We start from the raw sequence: 19,172 nt of genomic DNA, 5'->3' as shown, positions 1-19,172 counted from the left end.
CCTTGTGGGATACAAGTGTTATCCAATGAGGAGAGAGAACGGCATGAAGGGCTGTGTGTGCAGCCAAGGGATGCGCGTGAATGTGGTGACGTAGCACGAGGACCAATTGATGCCTGACAAGGGCGGGGGCTGCTAACTCATGGTGCGTTCAAAGAAACTCGTACTTTGTGTTTTTCCTTCCTGTGAAGTCATACCAGTTCCATCTGGTACGAGTTCACGGGTCGGAAGTTACGAGTGGCCGTTATAGGGAACTTTCACAGACAACAGGATGGTAAAAACACGAGCTACGGGTTACCTGGAACGCTACCAAGTCGTAGTTGTGACTTGAAGCTGTAACTTACGGTTTCAAAAGCCTGCCTTGAACGCAGCATTAGCCGAAACGGCCGTGAAGCTGATATCTGCTTTAATCTAGTGTTTTTTCTATGATAGATGCTGAGTGTCCTCTTGCTGGTAAAGTCGAGGAATTTAACCAATCATCATTGCTAAACAGATTTGAATAGAGACCACCCGGTTGTTTTATTCAGGGTTCATATTGGAGTCTTTATTTCTTATTTCCCATCAACCTCCACACAGCGTTTGCTAGTCACTAGTCACTTGTGTTCGCTGAGGGTTTCACTGGATCAGGAAGCAACAGTATAAGAATGCAAAATCTTAAATCTACTCCATGTTTTTTCATGGGCTTATTTTTTTATCATGAAGCATCTCTGTTCTCATGAATATTTGAGAGGGGGGGTGAGAATTGGTATTTGTCTGCAGCATCTGTGTATCTATGTATGTATTCCAGCTACAGCTTGGAAGTACTGATTTGACTGTTTTGTTTTTTTTCTTTTTCTGTCACTAGAAAGAGTCACAAGATAAATCTGGGGGTTTAGGAGATATTGCTGTATGAAAGTTGACAGGGAGCATTAACGATAGACAGCACAGGCCAAAAGCCACTGGTTTCAGCTTCATCTTTATGTTGTTGTTGTTGTTGTTGTTGTTGTTGTTGTTGTTGTTGTTGTTGTTGTTGTTGTTGTTTTAAATATGAAAACTAGCATACAATTAAAACTAATTTAAAGGAGAAACAAATTTAAATTTCAAACAATAGAAGAAATGAAAGCAGCCATGAGCAGTATTAAAGCAACACTATGTAGGATTCATGGTACTGGTACTCTCTGGTTGAGAAGAGCAACTGTCTGCTACCTGTGTCTACGACGTGAATTGGTACTGGCGCCGGTGCCGTTGCAGCTGTCATTACTGGTACCGGTGCCACCGCCATTGCCAGTACAGACACTGGTGTGTCGCAGCTGTCATGACCCCGCTCAGACTGCAGCGGCGGCACCATTTTTCTACCACTTCAGTGAGTTTAGAAACATTATCTAAGGTCGATAAACTACATAGTGTTGCTTTAATTCAGTGTAAGATGTAAGTTCTTGTTAGATATTAGAGAACATGAGTGTTTTTAATTAGAATTGAAAGGTCAGAGTTGGGCTGAGTCTTACATCAGCTCAGAAATGCAAAATAACAAGAGTAATGCTGTTAACTCTGGGACTGTAAACACAGTACTTTACCACTACTCACCACTTTACTACACAACGTGACCCACTATTTATGGTTACACATCTACAGTGATTAGTCTCACAGCTGGAAAATCTGCTGATGAAGGCCAAGAGGCATCTTTATTCTGTGAGGGAGAGACGGTCATATCAGCTGTATTTGTTAGTCAGTGTTTACTGTATGTTGCCTTTTGGAGATAAAACCCACATTTTCTATGTCCTGCTCCTTATCTCTGACTCCCTATTTTGCTGCCTTTGCACAATCAATGCAATGCACATTTTATGAATAAGTATTCAAATCGAGTATGTAACTATTATAGAATTTGTAAACACCAGTGAACTGTAACTTGTGGTCATGTCTTTCCAGAGTGTGTCACCTCTTTGGTTTCCCAATAAGGCTGTTGCTGCTTGAGTTGCTCCGTAAAATGTGGTTCTATTATCGGGTCCATTAAGTATACCTCTGTGTAATGACACTCCACACACTGCCGTTTTTCTCTCGACCCCTCTGCTAATAACCCCTTTTACATTTCATTTTCATTATTTAGCGTCCAATTCTTTTCCTCATCCACTCAGTGAACACTAACTGAAAGAGTGAGAAGCTCTGGGAAGTAGGTACATAGACCCACAGTACTGGCAGTGAACTGGTTTGCAGGGTTATGAGAGCAAGCAAAGATGCATAAAAATGGTATTTAAATGTGCATGCATAGAACAAAGGTAGACTACACAAACTATTTTTCAATTCACAAATGGAAAATGTCTGTTTGAATGTTACTTTAATGTATTTTTAAATTAAGTGAATCTCAAATCAGTGTTTTGTATCTGGAATGTTTGTGAATCGCAAATACATTTAATATTTGCATATTTTTTTTAGGTTTGTACATTTTTGTCCTGTAATCGTGGAGGGTGATAAAAAGGATAAAAAAAAATACATGACAGTCATTCACATTTTAGATTTCAGTCAGTCAGTGACACACAACAACGCGTGAACATCTGTACAACATCTGACAGGTTTTGTGAAGTTTATCATGTTTCATTTTGTCCTTAAGCTGTTGGTTTCAACAAGAAGGTAACACTTAAGACCCTAGTTGTAATATTGCCATCGTTATATCAAGGTATTTTTGTCACGATGATGTGGTAGAAAAAGCAATCTCCGTCATCAACCCTATTGGTGGGTAAATGATCCTAAATGTCAAGAACAAATATTGACAGATGTAGTGTTAGTGCTCTATAACTAGCCCCTCAAATACAGTATAGTGGCAACATTCCTCTGTCACAACTATTTCATTTTTTTTGTATCAAATCTATCAAATTACAGCCGATATTGTGATAGAACTCCTCATCAGGTCAGACAATGTGTTGAGTCACATACCTTGATGAAATTATAGTCTGTATTTGACTTGAGATTCAAACCCAATTGAAGTACATCATTAAAGGACTTCACAGTAAGGAGCTCAATCACTGCTAATTTAAAATGGACAACATAATGGTCTAATATTGTTTAGTGGAAATGAAAAGTTGTTCAGCAACATCTCTTACAGTTTCCTTAATCACACCATGGTGTAGTAATAGTGAAAAACACTGTGTAAAATGAGCACTTACTGTATGAGAGGATTGTTATTCTAATGCAAAGCATTAGTTGTTTTCTCAATTGGCAAACATTACTGTTTGAGCACTTCTGGCTCTGAATGTTGGCTCATACCATATATTTTCACACTTAATAATCATCTGCCTTTAATGTGTCTGTTTTTGACATATTCTGTCTGCTATTCTCAGTTCTCTCATTCGTCTCTGATTGATTTTATTTTTTCAGACAGTAATATTGAAGCTGGGATAGAGTATGAAGAGTGATTTATGTGAGGCACTTGATAGTGGAGCCATGCGAGATGGGGCTGAGCAGTTTCTCTCAGCCCCCCACCCGCTGCCCCGAGGATGCATGAAATTGAGAAGAAGGACTCTACTCATTCTTATATAAATTACTCTCCATATGCTCCACCTAGACAAGCAAAAAAAGGACATATATTTTTAGATTGAATATTTCTTTTTTGAGGATTTGAGGGTTGAGAAATGGAAGTGTGGCATTCATCGGTTGTGGCTTGTTTTAAAATCCGACTGAAACTCTGTCTCTGGCGCTGCTGCTTTAAAAGCACTTTGAGACATTTTCAGTGGTTGTGATTGCGAGGAAAAATCAATTCTCTTTGCCGCTGTTTTCATTTTATTGTTTGTTTCTTTGCAGCAAAGCTGGGGAGGAGCTTTGAATATTAAAAGGACAGTGCTCCTAATTCCTAACAACACAGAGCAGGTCCAACAGGAAGCTTCAAAGACAAATTTCATTACAATATCAATGCCTTGTCTCTACTCATCTAGTGGACCCCACCTACCCCTATGATGCTCATTACCAACCATAATTTGGCACTGCTGTTATCTCAATTACAAATGAAACCATAACCTCCTACGGTGAAGTTAAATCGATTTTGCATTTCAGACATAACCATTTCTGCAGTCGTGTCTCTGTTCAAAGCAAATGTACCTGTACAAGATTGGATTTCTCTCACCAACTGGAATTATATTTTTACTTGGGTTTAAAATCTGATTTACTGTCGAAGCTGCCTGACAAATCAAACCCTCACACTTTTTTCCCCCGAAGAATATATGGAGCCACGATTTTGTGTCAGCCAGTTAACCCTTTGCTCTCTGTCTTTGCTTGTAGTCCTGCTGCGTGAGGAGGTGGCCCAGCTCCAGGAGGAGGTGCACCTGCTCCGGCAGATGAAGGATATGTTGAGTAAGGACCTGGAGGAGACCCAGGGAGGCTGCTCGGCCGACGTGCTCTCAGCCACCGAGCTCCGCGTGCAGCTGGCTCAGAAGGAGCAGGAGCTGGATCGCGCCAAGGAGGCTCTGCAAGGTAAGGCCCTCGCCAGGGATCAAAATGATTTGTGTATTATTTCAAACACTAATATCATCATAATCATAATTTATGATCAGTGATGCTGCACAAGAGAGAAAGACAAGAAACCATCCTTAATTATATTGTTCTTCAAAGTTTTAGTGAGTCTTGTCATAAACTATGAACAGAATTAAAAGAGACAACAACTGAAGCTTTATTATATATATTTGAGGTGCACATTCTTGAAAAGTTATCAACAAACACCATGCACGGCAAAGCACAGTTTGCAATGAGGAATTAGTTTAACACATATCACACTGCTGTAATTCACAATGAGAAAGAACAATGCTATACATTTGTACTTTAGCCTACATTTGAACATAATGTTAATTTAGAAATCCCTAATTTGGTGTGTGAAAATGTTAAGTATGCAAAGTGGCAGCAAATTCCCACTTCCTGTTCACAAGATTCTATAATCACTGAGTTCCCAGCTGCTGTGGCTTTTCTGTTCACCATCCTCAGTCACACTGAGACAAACCTGCTGCATAGAGCTTGAAACCAGGGCTTTTTTTTTTTTTTTGTGTCACCATACTGTTAACATTAGAGGCTGTAACACCGTGGTTAATGCTGCCCATTAGCTGCATTACAGACCATTAGCATGTGTTACGCTCCAGAGATGAAGTGGTATTTGGGGGTGAGAGAGGACACTGATGCAATGACTTAAAAAAAAAAAAAAAAAAAGTCGCTCCACACTGCAGGCAAATCACTCCGCACCGCTCCCACGCTGCACTGCCCACATACCCTGATGTACGTACAGCACAATGGACTGTAGAGGCTCTACTGGATCATCACAACAAAGCTGTATTCACAATTTAAGTGAGGGGCGACGTAAAAACAACAACTGGATGTCTCTATTGGTTTAACCTAAACCTTTTCATCTCGGTATTTTCATACACTCTTTACACCTTGCAAGCTCTTATAAAAAATCACCAGCTGTTCACTTTGGAGGTTTTAAGGCTTGACATGAACTTCAATGCTGTGAAGAAACTTACATATTTGAAAAGCAAAAGCATTCATGTCTTGTGTTTTGAAAAACAACAATAAAGACAACGAGAGGCTTCTCGCGGCCAACTTGAATGTTTAATAGTGAGAGCGACGCATTGAAAAGCCTGAATGCTGTGTCATTTTCATGGTCACTCGCTGGCTGCTTTTTAAAACGTTCACTCTGCCGTGTTTATAAAGAGGCTTTTCCACCCAAAAGTGTTGATCAGAATACAGCACAAAATATGGATATTTGATTATTTGTAATATTTATTTAAAATTCTTGTTTTAGCTGCAATGGAAGTTTTATTCTGTTGTTAAACAATAGGTAAAATATAACCCATACAGTATACATTAACAGGTTACCTCATAAGACCTCACCATGCACTGAGCTGAACATCAAAATAGCCTTAATAATCTTTCCAGAGCTGATGAAATACCAACGTTAAGTTGTGGAGAGCAACAACCGCAGTATTTTTGTTGCCTGTGTCTGTATCAGATTTGAGTAAACACAGGAATGGGAAACAGGCTAACATATTTCCCTCACAGAGTCTGTACGCAGAGTAAAGTAATGAAGAAGTTCTGCTAGACAGTGCACAGTGGATTGCAGGCCATCAAGCAGAGATGTCATCAGCGTGGCAGTGAATCATTCTTTTCAAAGACTTATTGCCCATGGAATGAGGCAGAGCACAAAACCACCATTTTGGTATCAGACAAACCGCATGACACGCTGTCAGGGGATTCTGTTGCTGCGACATATCACTTGACACTTGCAGCCTGTGTCTTTTGAAAGAATTGAAGGGAAACGAAAGAGACCAGAGCGGAGTGGAACAGAGCACACATCAAATACATACTTATCTCCTCTTCGGCTGGATATTTGGCCGGCTGAGCAGACTGCACACTGGCTCATACAGTCATTTGTATGACTCAAGCCTGTTAATGAAGGCCAAAGTCTACCAGCCCCAGCAGGCACTCACAGTAATCAGTAGCTAATGAAAGCTTTATAAAGGGGGACTTTGGTTGGCTTACAAGGTCCAGAACGTTAAGCAGGGTGGATCTCGTCCGCAATTAAGACGGGGTATGTGGGAGGACAACAGGAAATTGGCTGTTGTTGTGTTCAAGTTTGCGTCTGTTGGAGTCACTTCAGAGGAAAAGTGAAAGGACTGTGAAGACGTTCCTGTTGCTATTCGCTGTTTTGGCCCGCAGAGCTGTTTTTTTCTGCAATAAAGCAGAAGCTGATGTTCAAGTGGAAAGCTTTTGGCCAGAGAGTGACCCGTGGAAAAATATGACATTTTCATTCAGTGGTGAAAGTAGCAGAATTTCTGAATAATTTATATTTTTCATTGTTATTTTCCACATGACCTGTCTGTATGGCAGGTGGCTGGTTCCCGACTCTTTTGTTAGTCCATGGTTGTTGCGCTCCATCTTCATACAGTATACTGACACTGGTTCAGACTCCAGCAATACCATTTCCTGAGACTCCCAGGAACAGTTTTAATGAACCTTTTACTCTTGTGATGTTTTCGTGTGGTGGGAAGCAGCCAGTGGATTTTTGGCTTTGTCCTCATCAATATTTGCTGTTGTTTCCAAGCAAAAAAACATCTGTCATCCAATTTTGTCACATTGTTTTGTGTTTTGTTTTTCCAGCTGCTGCCACCAAATGCATTCATGTTTCCTGCTGCAGATTCTCACACATGCTACTGGACACAACTGGTGATAATTGTGGAGTGTGGGTTTATTTTTGATAAGGACGGTCGGCAGATTGAAACATATGACTCCATGAATATTCTGACGCCATTATACCCAAGACAAGACAAGTTTATTTATGTATATTAGCATCATAATGGGCTGTCGAGGCCTGTTGAGCATTAAGGGCAATGAAGAGAAAATTAAAAAGGTCGTGAGGCATCGACCAAATGTTTTATTAAAAACAAACTATAATAAAAGGCGTTGGGAAAGAAAATATTTAAACTATTAGTACATACTAACCTGCTAGCCTTTTTATTATTTTATGAAGGTAACTATTGGGAAAGTAACTTAAAGGGCTGTTACAAATATACAAAGATTTAGGAGAGTTTTCATACATTGAGTCACTTGGATCTAAAAACAGCTGGAAAAGCCTTTAGGAAATCAGCAAATAGGTTTCAATAGGAACTTTCACGGCATAATTTACTTAATACATTTTTCCCTGTTTGAAAGATAGATATAAATATTTTTGCAATAGGTTAATTACACTGTTGGTTTTGTGTCTATATCGACAAGCCTTAGACTCAAAGTGCTCAGAGAGATACTGTTTGGGTTGGTTTGTTGTAGGCGTTTGGTAAACTTGAAGGCCCACAGCTTCAGTCCAAGTCTTTTTTGTGACTGATTACTCCTAAAGAAACAGATATTTTTCATGTTCTTGAAACTGTCAATGTTTCTTGTCGGGTTACCCTTTGTGTTTGAAGGCTTAGCAATACAGCAAAAAAGTTGGAGTTGAAAATAGTTTTTTTTTTTGTGTGGCTTCTGGTGGTAAAAAAAAAAGTGTTCTTGAGAATACCTCATTAACTACAGCAATTTCCATATGCTTCCAATTGATTGGAGGCAAGATGTCGACTCTATTTGATTTCCCCCTGTTTCCCCAAGGCTGGTATATTGTGAACATCCCACCAAATGCTGCGACGAGAGCAGTGTTTGGAGAAGTGAAGCACCCTGGGGGTTTTTATTGAAGCGCTACCAACAATTATTGTGAAGCAGAGTAGCTTTGTGTTCTTACTTTGTATTTATTCATTTTTCTGTGCTTCTGCTTCGGATAGAAAAAAAAAGCAAAGAGGCTGGAGTGATGAAGTAGCGTGAAAGAAATGCATCATCCCCTCCTTTGCTCTCTGCCACTCGAGATGATACCTGTTTACTTTGGGAATGCTTCACCAAAAACTGTGCTCCTCCTACCTCGGTTCACACAGTCTGCTGCTAAATTACATGCAGATTAGCCCATGAATACAAAATGGTGAACGCAGAGAGGAACGCTGCTCTTCAGTCGTTTTCTCTCCAGTTCCTCTTCATTTTCTCCCTCTCTGTCTCTTCCTTTATCTCCCCCTCTGCCTTTGTTTGCTGCGATGTGTTTCAGTGTTAAGGCCTGAGCTCACTCCCACTGTGTGCCAGGCATCAGCCTGTTAGCACTATAATTGTAATCGTGGGTAATTGCCTGCTCCCCAATTGCAGGTTTTGTTATGACGCCTGTGGCCACTCAATTCAAGCCAAGAGCTTCTGCTCGGAGTCATTGCAACGCCCCCACCTCTGAGTACGCAAATGACAATGAACTCAAACTGTCTTGGCAATCAAAGCCTAAAGTGAGGGAGTTTATAGTAACACAGCTGGACTGCTGTTAAAATTGTTTATAAGTTTACCAGAGTGTTATGTGGACTTTCTCATCAAAGTTGTCTTTAATGAAATTTCAAAGTAAAGTTGGCTGTCTCTACTTTTTTTTTGTTTAGTTTTTTTAATTAGCTATTTCCTCTTTGGGTAATTACTATCGCTGAGGGACTCCCAGTCAATCCAGAGCTCAAATGAAAGCAGCAGACAGCTATGTATCATCAAAGCACAGTCTGCCCGCTCTGTTTAGTGTCATTTCACGCTACACCGTACTCAGAAAGCAGCTCTGTCCTTGACTACAAGGCCTTCCTTCACTAGGTGTTTAAACACCAATACACACCGAGACACACAAATACAGGGCTGTTAAATTGCATCAGACTACTTAACCTGATAAGATTTAGGTAATTGCAGTAGTTTCTCTTTTATCTTTAAGCAAATTAGTTTTTTTTTTTAAAGACTCAAATTGAATTCTGTAAACCTGAGAAAATAGTACAGGCTGGTGTGTGTTTTTGTAAATCTTTTGTGATTTATATCCTGATTTCTGACAGGACCCTCATCATTAAGGTAATGACGGCAGATTTGTATATTCATTATGAACCTCAGTCTACTCTAATTTGATGATCTCAAATAAGGATGTGTGTTTGGATCACAGTGACCCCTACTGATAATCAAAGGGACTTCAGTAATCACAGAGACATTGTACAAGTACCATTGTACCAGAAGCTGTGTTGCAGTTCTGCTGTTTGTTCTGCATTTACCTATTACAGTACTGTTATGATATGTGCACCTGAACGATTAGGCTCAGCCTTTCAATGAATTACAGCAGCCTGTAATTACCTCAGCAGAGGAGGTTATGTATCAGTGTCTGTACATTTGTCAGCAGGATTACACAAAAAGTACTGAGCTGATTTGCATCAAACGTAGAGGAGCAATGGGGAGCTGACCTTAGCGGAGGTCTAGGGCCTCTCTAGTAAGGATAGAGAGTCAAGTAATGAGCACTGTTATGGAATCCGAGTATGGTTCTCCCCTCGATTCCCTGATGTCAATTGCACTGTTTCAATAGCTTGTACACACACTCATTCGCACACACGGCTCTTCACATCACTTATTAGCGAGCAATGTTTATGGATAGGCTGAACAAAGATCTATAACAAGTGTCAAATGTCATCGCTAAGGTTGGTGGATCAGGTTAAACATTGATTAACTCTCATTAAAATGTCTGAATATCACCCTGACTACAAAGAAGCCTGATACGGGAGAAACATTAGCTGCTCCACAGTCAGACTATCAAACCGCACCAATGCATAGTTTGTTTTACAGAGGAGGTGAGCAGCTCAGAGGCTCCTACTTCATTATTCTGCTGGCAGATTTAAAACCCCAAACTATGAACAATGGACTCCCTCCGATGAACTGATGTCTCTTTTGTTCTCTCCCCATATAATTATGTTAAGAGCCGTCTAAAAAAATGGTCACTTCTTTTTAGGACTGAAGTTATGTGGAGTAGCGTCAGTGTGAAGTGGGTTCGTTCATTAACGTGAAGAACATACTTTTCTGAGCAGTGTTGGTAAGTGGGTCTAGCTTTTGTGATCCTGTTTTCTGTTGATGAAAGTGAAGACAACTTGCTTGAACAGCAGACCAAACATAATACATTACATTTGTTGGAAATACATATATAACAATGTGGACGTCAATTCCTCAAAGATCTGAGGTGGTGTTCACACATCTATCATATACGGACCAGGTGGACACAATGATAGAATCGGGGGCTCAGGCTTACTCAGAGTTGTTTATTGAAGGCAGGGCCAAATCCAGGAAGTCAATTCAATCAGACACAATAATCTAGCAGACAAAACTCAGGAGTCAAGAGAAACCAAATACAGTCACACGGGGGGAATCATTCAATGAAATAACAATACTAGAACGCTGACTCAAGGGACAAAACAACCTGGGACAGAAGGGAAGGAGAATACAGTTTATACACACAAGAAAGTCTTCAGACAGTTGATTGGTCAACAAAAACCTGCAGCCATACCTGCCCTTTGTGGAACTAGTTGCCCATGCCTGCCTTATAATATAGCCTATTTATGAAGAGTTTCAAAGTGCTAGTGTGACAAATCCTTTGGAGGAAGCTTATTACAACCCATAAATATATTTTATTGCTGTAGCATCAGTGGTAATTGTAACATGAGCAGAGGAGGATTTCCCCCCTAAACCTGACCACTTATTTGTTTGAGCCTAATCCTAACCAAACTCTGACCGCTCCAAAAGCTTAACCATGTGTTTTTCCACCGTAACCATGACAACAATGGTCCTGTTTTTCTACCACGATTGGGATGCTATTTCAGGAGACACTCCTGTGGGTTCATATATGTCCCTACAGGTTGGAGGGTTTTTTTTTCATCCTTTGAGAATCGAACAGTGATCCCCTGGAGGCTTTATAGGTAACTCTAAAAAAGAAAAAAGAAAAGTTGCAGTGTGCCTCACTACAAACAACAACAGCAGCTGTGGTCAGCTCGAAGTCACGTCAACAACAAAAGGGATTCATGTGGCGACATATTTTCACAGCGGGAAAAAAAGCATCAAAACATGAAAGAAATGTTCCCTCCTGCAGAATAATCCACTTCTCTGCCGTCCATACACACTCGGCATGCTGCAAACACAATCATAGTTTTTCTGCGCCACCCTCCCACTGTCATCCTGACCACCATACAATAATTGTTTATCCATATGTGCAGCATACTGTATATTTAGTTCCTCTCTCTATGCCTATATAAATAGTCTATTCCCAAAATGCAAAGCTATTACTTTTACTCACTTTTACTACTGAGGCCAGTGGGATAATCCCTGAGGAGTCCAGTGTTGCTGTTTACTATCTAATGAGCTGGCCCACTCATTACAGGCAATCTTAGCTCAATAGTAGTAAAGCGTTGTGTAAGAGCCCAGCAGACAAAGGCTTTTAGCACACTACAGTAGTAGATGTTCACATTACACTACTTTCAAAGCACAAGGGCTTCGGTAGCAGAAGAGGCTTTGTGTAGTGAGCTCGAAACCACTTATGCAGATTTTCGAGTGTGTGTGTGTCATGAGAGGGTTGCACAGGCAGGTGTTTTTGTTTTTTACCACTGGGCTGTGGGAACAAGTGGCTTGGATTTTCTTGATAGGGTTTGTTTTGCAAGAGTCCCAATCTGCTCTTCCCCTGCATACACGGGTGGGGGTAGGTTTTAGTATCCGAAACTTGCATGTAGGCTCATACAAAGACAGCCACTGTTTACACATGCTGGATATTCACTAATTAAAAAAAAAAAAAAGAGTCTTCAAAAAACACCAAATATATTAATTAATTGAATGAATGGTAAGAAAGAGGGTAGCTCATTCCTTCATGAAACCACTATTATACTGAATCCTCTCCAACAGCTTCCTCTCCGTGCCCTCCTCCTGCACCATTAGCCTCAGCTCGGTATGGTTCCCAGGTGGTTCCCTCTTGTTTCATCTGGTAATAATTCATGGAGGCTCGGACTGAGCCAGAGCATGTTAGTCATTAATATGGCTGACAGCAGAGAGGGAGAGACATGCTAGCGCTTCCCCATCTCACCCAGTGAACGTAGATTGGTGTGATGTAAATGCAATAAGCCCCGGGACTATTCTTTATTAAAAGTGTCCCCATACATAGGTTTTTGAGATGGTAAGTAACAGTGAAAACATGGCTGTCCTCAGTAAAATGGTTCCTTTCACAGAGACACAGTGAGTGCTTTCTTGTATCCTACACCAGGAGGGTCAGTGTTGCCAGCGCTCACAGGTGCAGGATGTGAGGCAGCAGCAGCGTTTTTGGCTCATCTCAAAGACGGCTTTGATTTCACTTCCTGAGGCAGGTGCTGGGAGGTTTCCTGTTTCTGTTGGCCAATAAGGGATGTTTCTTGTCTTCCTTCGTTGGCTAGTTTGGCCCCGCTAATCCCTTTGGCTTGGGGATTCCATCGCGGAAAGAGCGGGTGAAAGAGAGAGATATGAAATGGTGACAGGAGAGGAATGAAGTGAGGGGAAATGAGAGCGGGAATCTGTCCTTGTACAAGTGTGCTCGCCCGAGCACACTCCCCAGACACAAGTTGTGAATGTCACGCAATTAACCAGGCTGTGATATAAGTTAATTAATGACAGGAAGCTGGCTCAGAGGGGTAAAAGAGAGAGAGGAGAAGGAAAGGTGAATATATAACAAGCATCAAGAGAAAAGAAGCTGTGTGACGTTAGGAAACATCCAACTGTCAAGAGCTGCTCGGCTGAAAGGAAAAAGATGTCAAAGTGAGACAGACAAAGGTGGATGCACAAAATGTAAATAAAATATATTGTCAGTGTGATATAGCTGGAGGGAAAGTCAGCTTTAAGCAGATGTCTGGAAAACGGCCTCGCACGAGGAGGGAGAGAAGATCAAGCGAAAGCAAGAGAAGAGGCAGATGCAGAGGAGAGAAAAAGGGGGATGTTGTCTTTGAGAAAATTAGAGCTTCTCTGAATAACCACACTGAACCATATTCTTTATCATGATGCGTGGGTGAAGTGCCAGAGGATTAGAGAGAGTGTGTGGCAGAGAGATAGATGAAAAGAGAAACCCAGCCTCTAACGAAGCCGGCAGCATGGAGGAGATTGACAGGAGGGTTCATGCGTGATTCACGTTTTTTTTATCAACACACAGTCACGCCACATTAGACCAGTAACAGCAGGTGTATTAAATGTTTTTACTCAAAACGCCTCTTATCTGAAAGTGCTTAATAACTTACTTATTATTATGCATGAAGACACTGCTACAACGTGGACTTGAGGACAACACATACTGCCACGTTTGTGCATATTCTGATTCAGACTTCATTAAATGAATTTTAACATAACTCCGTGTTTGTCTGTTTGACTCAGTGAGTTAGTAGAGATTCTCCACAAATACAGTAACTTATTGTTTGTAGACGAATTAGCTTAAAACATGTGAGCATATGCAATACAATACACGGTCACACATCTATCAATACAATACAAGATCTGTATCTGTCCCTTTATCTGTTCATTTGTATTTACATTTCTGCAGATAACATGTCTGTATGCGCTGCTGGTTTGACAAAACAAACAAACACTGCCAATACTGCCATTTTGAGAAAAACCTTGCAAATGTCAAACTTAATTTCACTCGCTAAAATCACTCCTTGGAAACCCGGGGAGGCAACAGAGACATACACAACGTGATTTCTGTTGCTCAATTAAGATAAACAAATCTGTTCAGGTGCTATTTTTTTGTGGCAATTTTAAGAATTTAACCCTCCAACAACCAGATTCTTTTACACCATCTTTAGCTTCTCCTTTATGTGTAAATGAATGAATTTCACGAACATACACGGACACAACCGACACGGACATTTTAACACGCAGTCAAATGTTGCTGATCTCTAAACAGTCTGTTTCTCTTTCTCTTTCTCTCTGTCTCGTCCTGTTTTGCAGCCATGAAGTCGGACCGTAAGCGTCTGAAGGCAGAGAAAGCAGACCTGGTGAACCAGATGCAGCAGCTTTATGCCACACTGGAGAGCCGGGAGGAGCAGCTCCGTGACTTCATACGCAACTATGAGCAGCACAGAAAAGTATGGAGGCCATGTTCTGACGGTGCACACATGTACAGACTAGAGCCACTGGTGTACTGGTACACTAGACGATGAAGTTGTTCCACTCTTTGCATACATGTATGTGAATGTGCTGTAAAATACTTTGCATACTAGATTTTGCATATTGTATGGTCATTTGACTGTGAGATTGTTTACGTTATCACTGCTACAGTATAGCAGAGTTATTCATCTCACCTTAGTATCATTGATCATCATGGTTAAAGATGATGACAATATGTTCAGGTGTATGTTGTTAGGTTATTGTAGAGCATCTTTGTGTTGTTTATCAATGTATTGGCTCATCATGAATTTATAAAATATTTTATAAACATTTAATAATGGCATTAAGATAGATTAAAATTCCTCCGGGACACTAAGCATAGACAATAGCCTCACGTTATTACTATTAATTTGACAACAGCTCAGTTGCTTAGCCATGCTGTGCTGTGCTGTTCCATACTGTGCTAGGTTGGCTTGTACCCAAGGAGAGGTTTCAGTTCCAGTTTTCCTCTAATGTCCAGTGAGTCGTGTTAGCTGTTCATGCTAACTCTGTTGTGGCTCCTGTTGCTGCAAAATCCACAAGTGATGTGGCCAATGATTCTGTAGTAAACTTGGTCCACTCAGTAAGTCACTGCTGTGAGCAGGCCTGCAGGAGCCGAGGGCCTCGTAGCCTCCCTCTGAGGGCCGAGGTGAGAAGAGAGGAGCCAGAACTCTCTGCCAGAGGGAGACGAGACAAGGTTTTGTTGATTCAACCCCCCTTGGGTGTCATATGTCCCACAGTGACCAGGCCAGCAAGGCCCCCTCTGATCAGGCAGGGTTTAGCTTTAAAGTTTGAATTTCCTGTTTATTCTTCAATCATGCTTGATGTGTGAGCCGAGCCATCAGGATGCGTGTGTCTACTAGGAGAGCGAGGATGCGGTGAAGGCGCTGGCCAAGGAGAAGGACCTGTTGGAGAGAGAGAAGTGGGACCTGCGGCGGCAGACCAAGGAAGCCACGGAGCACACGGGGATGCTGCGCTCTCAGCTCGACCTCAAGGAGAACCGCATCAAGGAGCTGGAAGCCGAACTGGCCATGGTGAGACAAAGAGACAGCCAGCACCTCTGACATGCTTTAAAAATCTTTTATCTCTTTCTGTAGGATTGTTTGATATTCCTTTGAAATACAGTTGCCCATAAAAGCACAGGGCAGTGAGATACTGTAGATAGAGGGATATTAAATGCATACTGAACAGAAGAGTACAGCTATCACATATCAGAATGAGATATTTACAGCAAACACTTAATGTGACAAATGAGAAAGCACATATTCACTAGTATTTCATGGGTATGTGCTACACGTGTCTATTATTATGATGCACTGTTTGGGTATATTGCATATAATCAACCACAGGAAGCTTTTGAATATACAGTTTAGCCATCCCTCATGTCTCCAACTACCCCCCAGATGAGTAACTGTGTCAATCAGAGAATGGAGTTCCGGGTGTTTGAGCGGCTTGCGGACAGGGACTACTCGTCTAGGGTCATGGCGGTAAGACGGGCCCACCACCCCACCCCAACTTTAAAAATTTGCCCTTTCTTCACCCTCCCACTCCTTGGAAATCTCTCCTATTTGTGACCTAATTGTCGTCTTGGAAAGCCCCCTCCTCAGCTGCACGTGACTGACTAACCCTCGGAGTCCCTCACCTGTGATCCTAATAACATTGGTGATCCCACAGACTCCTGCTGTGATTGATCTGAATGTGTTTTAGCTCTAATTGAGAAAAAGTAATGCTTGGGGTTAAAAAATAAAACAAAATGTCATTATTCTGACAACTAATGATCACTGCAAAGGTTTGTGATGTTAATACTGTTTTGCATGTCAAAGGCTGTGATTGATAATCATTTGACCAGGTAGAGTTGATTGCAATGACGCTGATTGTGCCGGTGTTGATCCGCAGCCTGCCGTGGCTTGGCATGAAGATATAAGTCGCAGAATAACAAGATTTCAAGCATCTGTAAAGCACCGACGTGTCAGGGCTAACCAAAAAAACATTCACACAAAGAAAATAAATCTTCTGATAGACACAAAGGACACACACACAAACACATCTCTCAAGGCTCCAGGAGCTCATTGTTGCTGCCGCTAAAAGGCAGTGAATTGTGCTTTGTGACAAGGCTCCGCAGAGCAAATGTATTCATTAAACTTATAGAAAAGCTTGATTATTTCCAGTCTCTCCATTTTTTACACACCACCAACCCGTAACTTCCACCTTTGCAAGGATGAAAACAGCAAACACCTCCTCCAGATATTCTGTCCATTTCTTTTTTTCCTTTCTCTCTCAGCGCTCTGAGGAGCTGTAGCGAGAGATTTCACACAAGAAAAGAGGAACATGAATACAGCTGCATTTTTCATGAGACAACAGCCACATGAGGAGCCCAGGGGAGCAGTCACACATCCACACATCTGCATGTTTAGAAGGATTCAGGAGGATACGTTACTTAGCATGCACATGTGCACACACAGATAGCATATGCTTACTGTAAATAAAAACAATAGTGACACAAACACCAACACAAATCAGAAAGTGTAAAAAAAAAAAAAAAAAAAGATAGGATAGGATATCTCCCCAGGTTTGTTGTTTCTCTCTCTCTAACTGCGGCTGTCTCTCTACCTTCTTAAGGCCAAACAGTCACTAGCCACTCTGACCAAGGACGTGCCCAAGCGTCACTCTCTGGCCATGCCCACGGAGACGGTCGTCAACGGCAACAACCAGGAGTGGGTGATGCAGGCTGACCTTCCCCTGACTGCTGCCATCAGACAGAGTCAGCAGACCCTCTACGTCCACACGGGGCATCCCACTGACAGACAAGGTAAGACAGACGACATGAGCACACGTGCCGTCAACAGCCTCCATCCTGTACATGAACTGACTCACACGCGGTGACTTCTCCATCATTTACCCTCTGCATGCTCGTGTCAAGCTGCTTCACGCACATTCACTCGCGCCATCTGCTCAGTTTGACCACACGACTGGCCACCGATGATGCTCTGGCCGTTGTGACATTTCATGCGCTTTGTGTAGCAGTTACGGTGAACGTATTTTTGGCTTTACAGCTTCCGTTCGTCTTTGCCGCACACACATGTTTGCTCTGGATTTGAGAGTGGTGGCAGCTGAGGATCAGCTGTCCGCTCTGTTTCTTTCTGTTTGAGTAGGTTTTGACAAAAGGAGAGAAGTAAGTGGAAGTGATACATTTTGTCGGCTCTGCTGCAGTGACTTATAACTTGAGCCGGTCTCAGAGGGAAAGTTTTTCTTTCTCGTATTTGTTATCTTCATTTTACAGATTTTTTTCACTTGACGTTTTGGCCTGACTATTTAGGCCCTTCATGACACCAACCACTGTAGGTTTCCCATGTAACCGGCCTGTACATAAATACAACACACACAATGGAGGAGCAGCGGCACTGTATAGGCAGCACTGTAGGAGCCATGGTTCATGTTCCCCCCTCATATGAAGGAGGTGATGTTTCTAAATTTCAAGTGAAATTCAGTGGCTTTGAAGCAGTTCAGCTGCAGATGTCTGCACACATGCAAGGTGGAACAAGTCAGCAATACGCAAAGATCCAATATTATACACTTAACAAGAGCCTCAGCAACACTATTAAATATATTATTGTCATTATAAAACAACAGCAGTCTACAGGCTTTATAGATTTGTGTTTCTCGCTAATCCAAACACAGATGAGAGGTTAGTCCAGAAAAATAAAACTAGACATGGTCATTCTAAAGAGCAAGAGTCAGACTAATGACACCTCCCAAGTTCTAGACAAATTAGCCCCGCAGCCACCAGAGGAGAAGTTCATCTGAGTCCTCCACGGGTTCAAACAGGCGGCTCACTAATTGGTGGCATCTGGAGGAAGACTCACACAAAGACAAAAAGAAAAAAGTCCTGGGAAAACGTGTGAACAGTCACGAACCCCCAAATTGCTATGCAATTGGTCGAACTGTATGTATCAGTCTCACTGGTACACACATACACACACATTCGTTCTACTGTGAAGCTGTTTTCACTGTTGCTTAGCAACTGCAGATGATTGCAAATAATTCCTGGCTTTTGCTTAGGGACTTTTTAAATTTTATTTTTTATTTAAGGGTGTTGTGGTGTTCCTGAGAGGAAACACATTTTCCCTGTTCACTACTTCTGGTGCCCAAACACACCCCAAAGAAAACAAGCATGTTCTCTTTTCCTTCTCGTCCCGTTTTAGTGGCTGCCGTGCGGGTGAGCCCGTGCCACTCGCGCCAGCCCTCCATCATCTCCGACGCCTCGGCGGTAGAGGGAGACCGGTCGTCCACGCCCAGCGACATCAACTCACCACGCCATCGGACTCACTCCCTCTGCAATGTAAGAGCTGCCCACCACTACACCCTTCCAAGTAATCACCTCCGTTGTGGGAACTGCCCAACGTCCTGCTGCCTGGCCGCTGTCGTTTCTCTCCACCATCGTTCTGGCTGAATTTGTGTTTGCTCCACACACACACATCTGTCGTGCACTCACTCTGTGAAGACCAGTCGTGGTTGATGAATAAGTGCATGCCTGGCAGCATGTCAAGCATCACTTCCCCTTTGTGTTGTGATCTTTATCTTTCCCAGTCTTTATCGCCCACTCTGTGCTCCTTCACTGACTTCTCCACTCTTGCATCTCTGTTCGTCTTCCCATCTCTTCATCCTCTTCTCTGCCCTCTCTCTCTATCTCTTTC

General features: G+C 42.0%; 1 protein-coding gene across 3 annotated transcripts in view; it reads left to right on the top strand.

Moving 5' to 3' along the window:
* Window positions 1-19,172, top strand: part of kazna (kazrin, periplakin interacting protein a) — a 114,930-nt gene that overhangs the window by 89,410 nt on the left and 6,348 nt on the right. For 2 of the 3 annotated variants that reach the window (XM_083974745.1, XM_083974746.1), the window contains exons 3-8: window positions 4,243-4,434; window positions 14,281-14,417; window positions 15,342-15,512; window positions 15,882-15,965; window positions 17,098-17,287; window positions 18,681-18,817. In XM_083974745.1, the coding sequence (XP_083830871.1) occupies window positions 4,243-4,434; window positions 14,281-14,417; window positions 15,342-15,512; window positions 15,882-15,965; window positions 17,098-17,287; window positions 18,681-18,817 (911 nt within the window). The remainder of the gene's footprint in view (window positions 1-4,242; window positions 4,435-14,280; window positions 14,418-15,341; window positions 15,513-15,881; window positions 15,966-17,097; window positions 17,288-18,680; window positions 18,818-19,172) is intronic. The other variant, XM_083974747.1, reaches the window with a different exon arrangement.

Source organism: Trachurus trachurus (assembly GCF_905171665.1).
Source record: "Trachurus trachurus genome assembly, chromosome: 7".
In the NCBI taxonomy this organism is placed as follows: domain Eukaryota; kingdom Metazoa; phylum Chordata; class Actinopteri; order Carangiformes; family Carangidae; genus Trachurus; species Trachurus trachurus.
The sequence above is the reverse complement of the archived record's forward strand: the minus strand, read 5'-3'. Positions and strand labels throughout refer to the sequence as shown.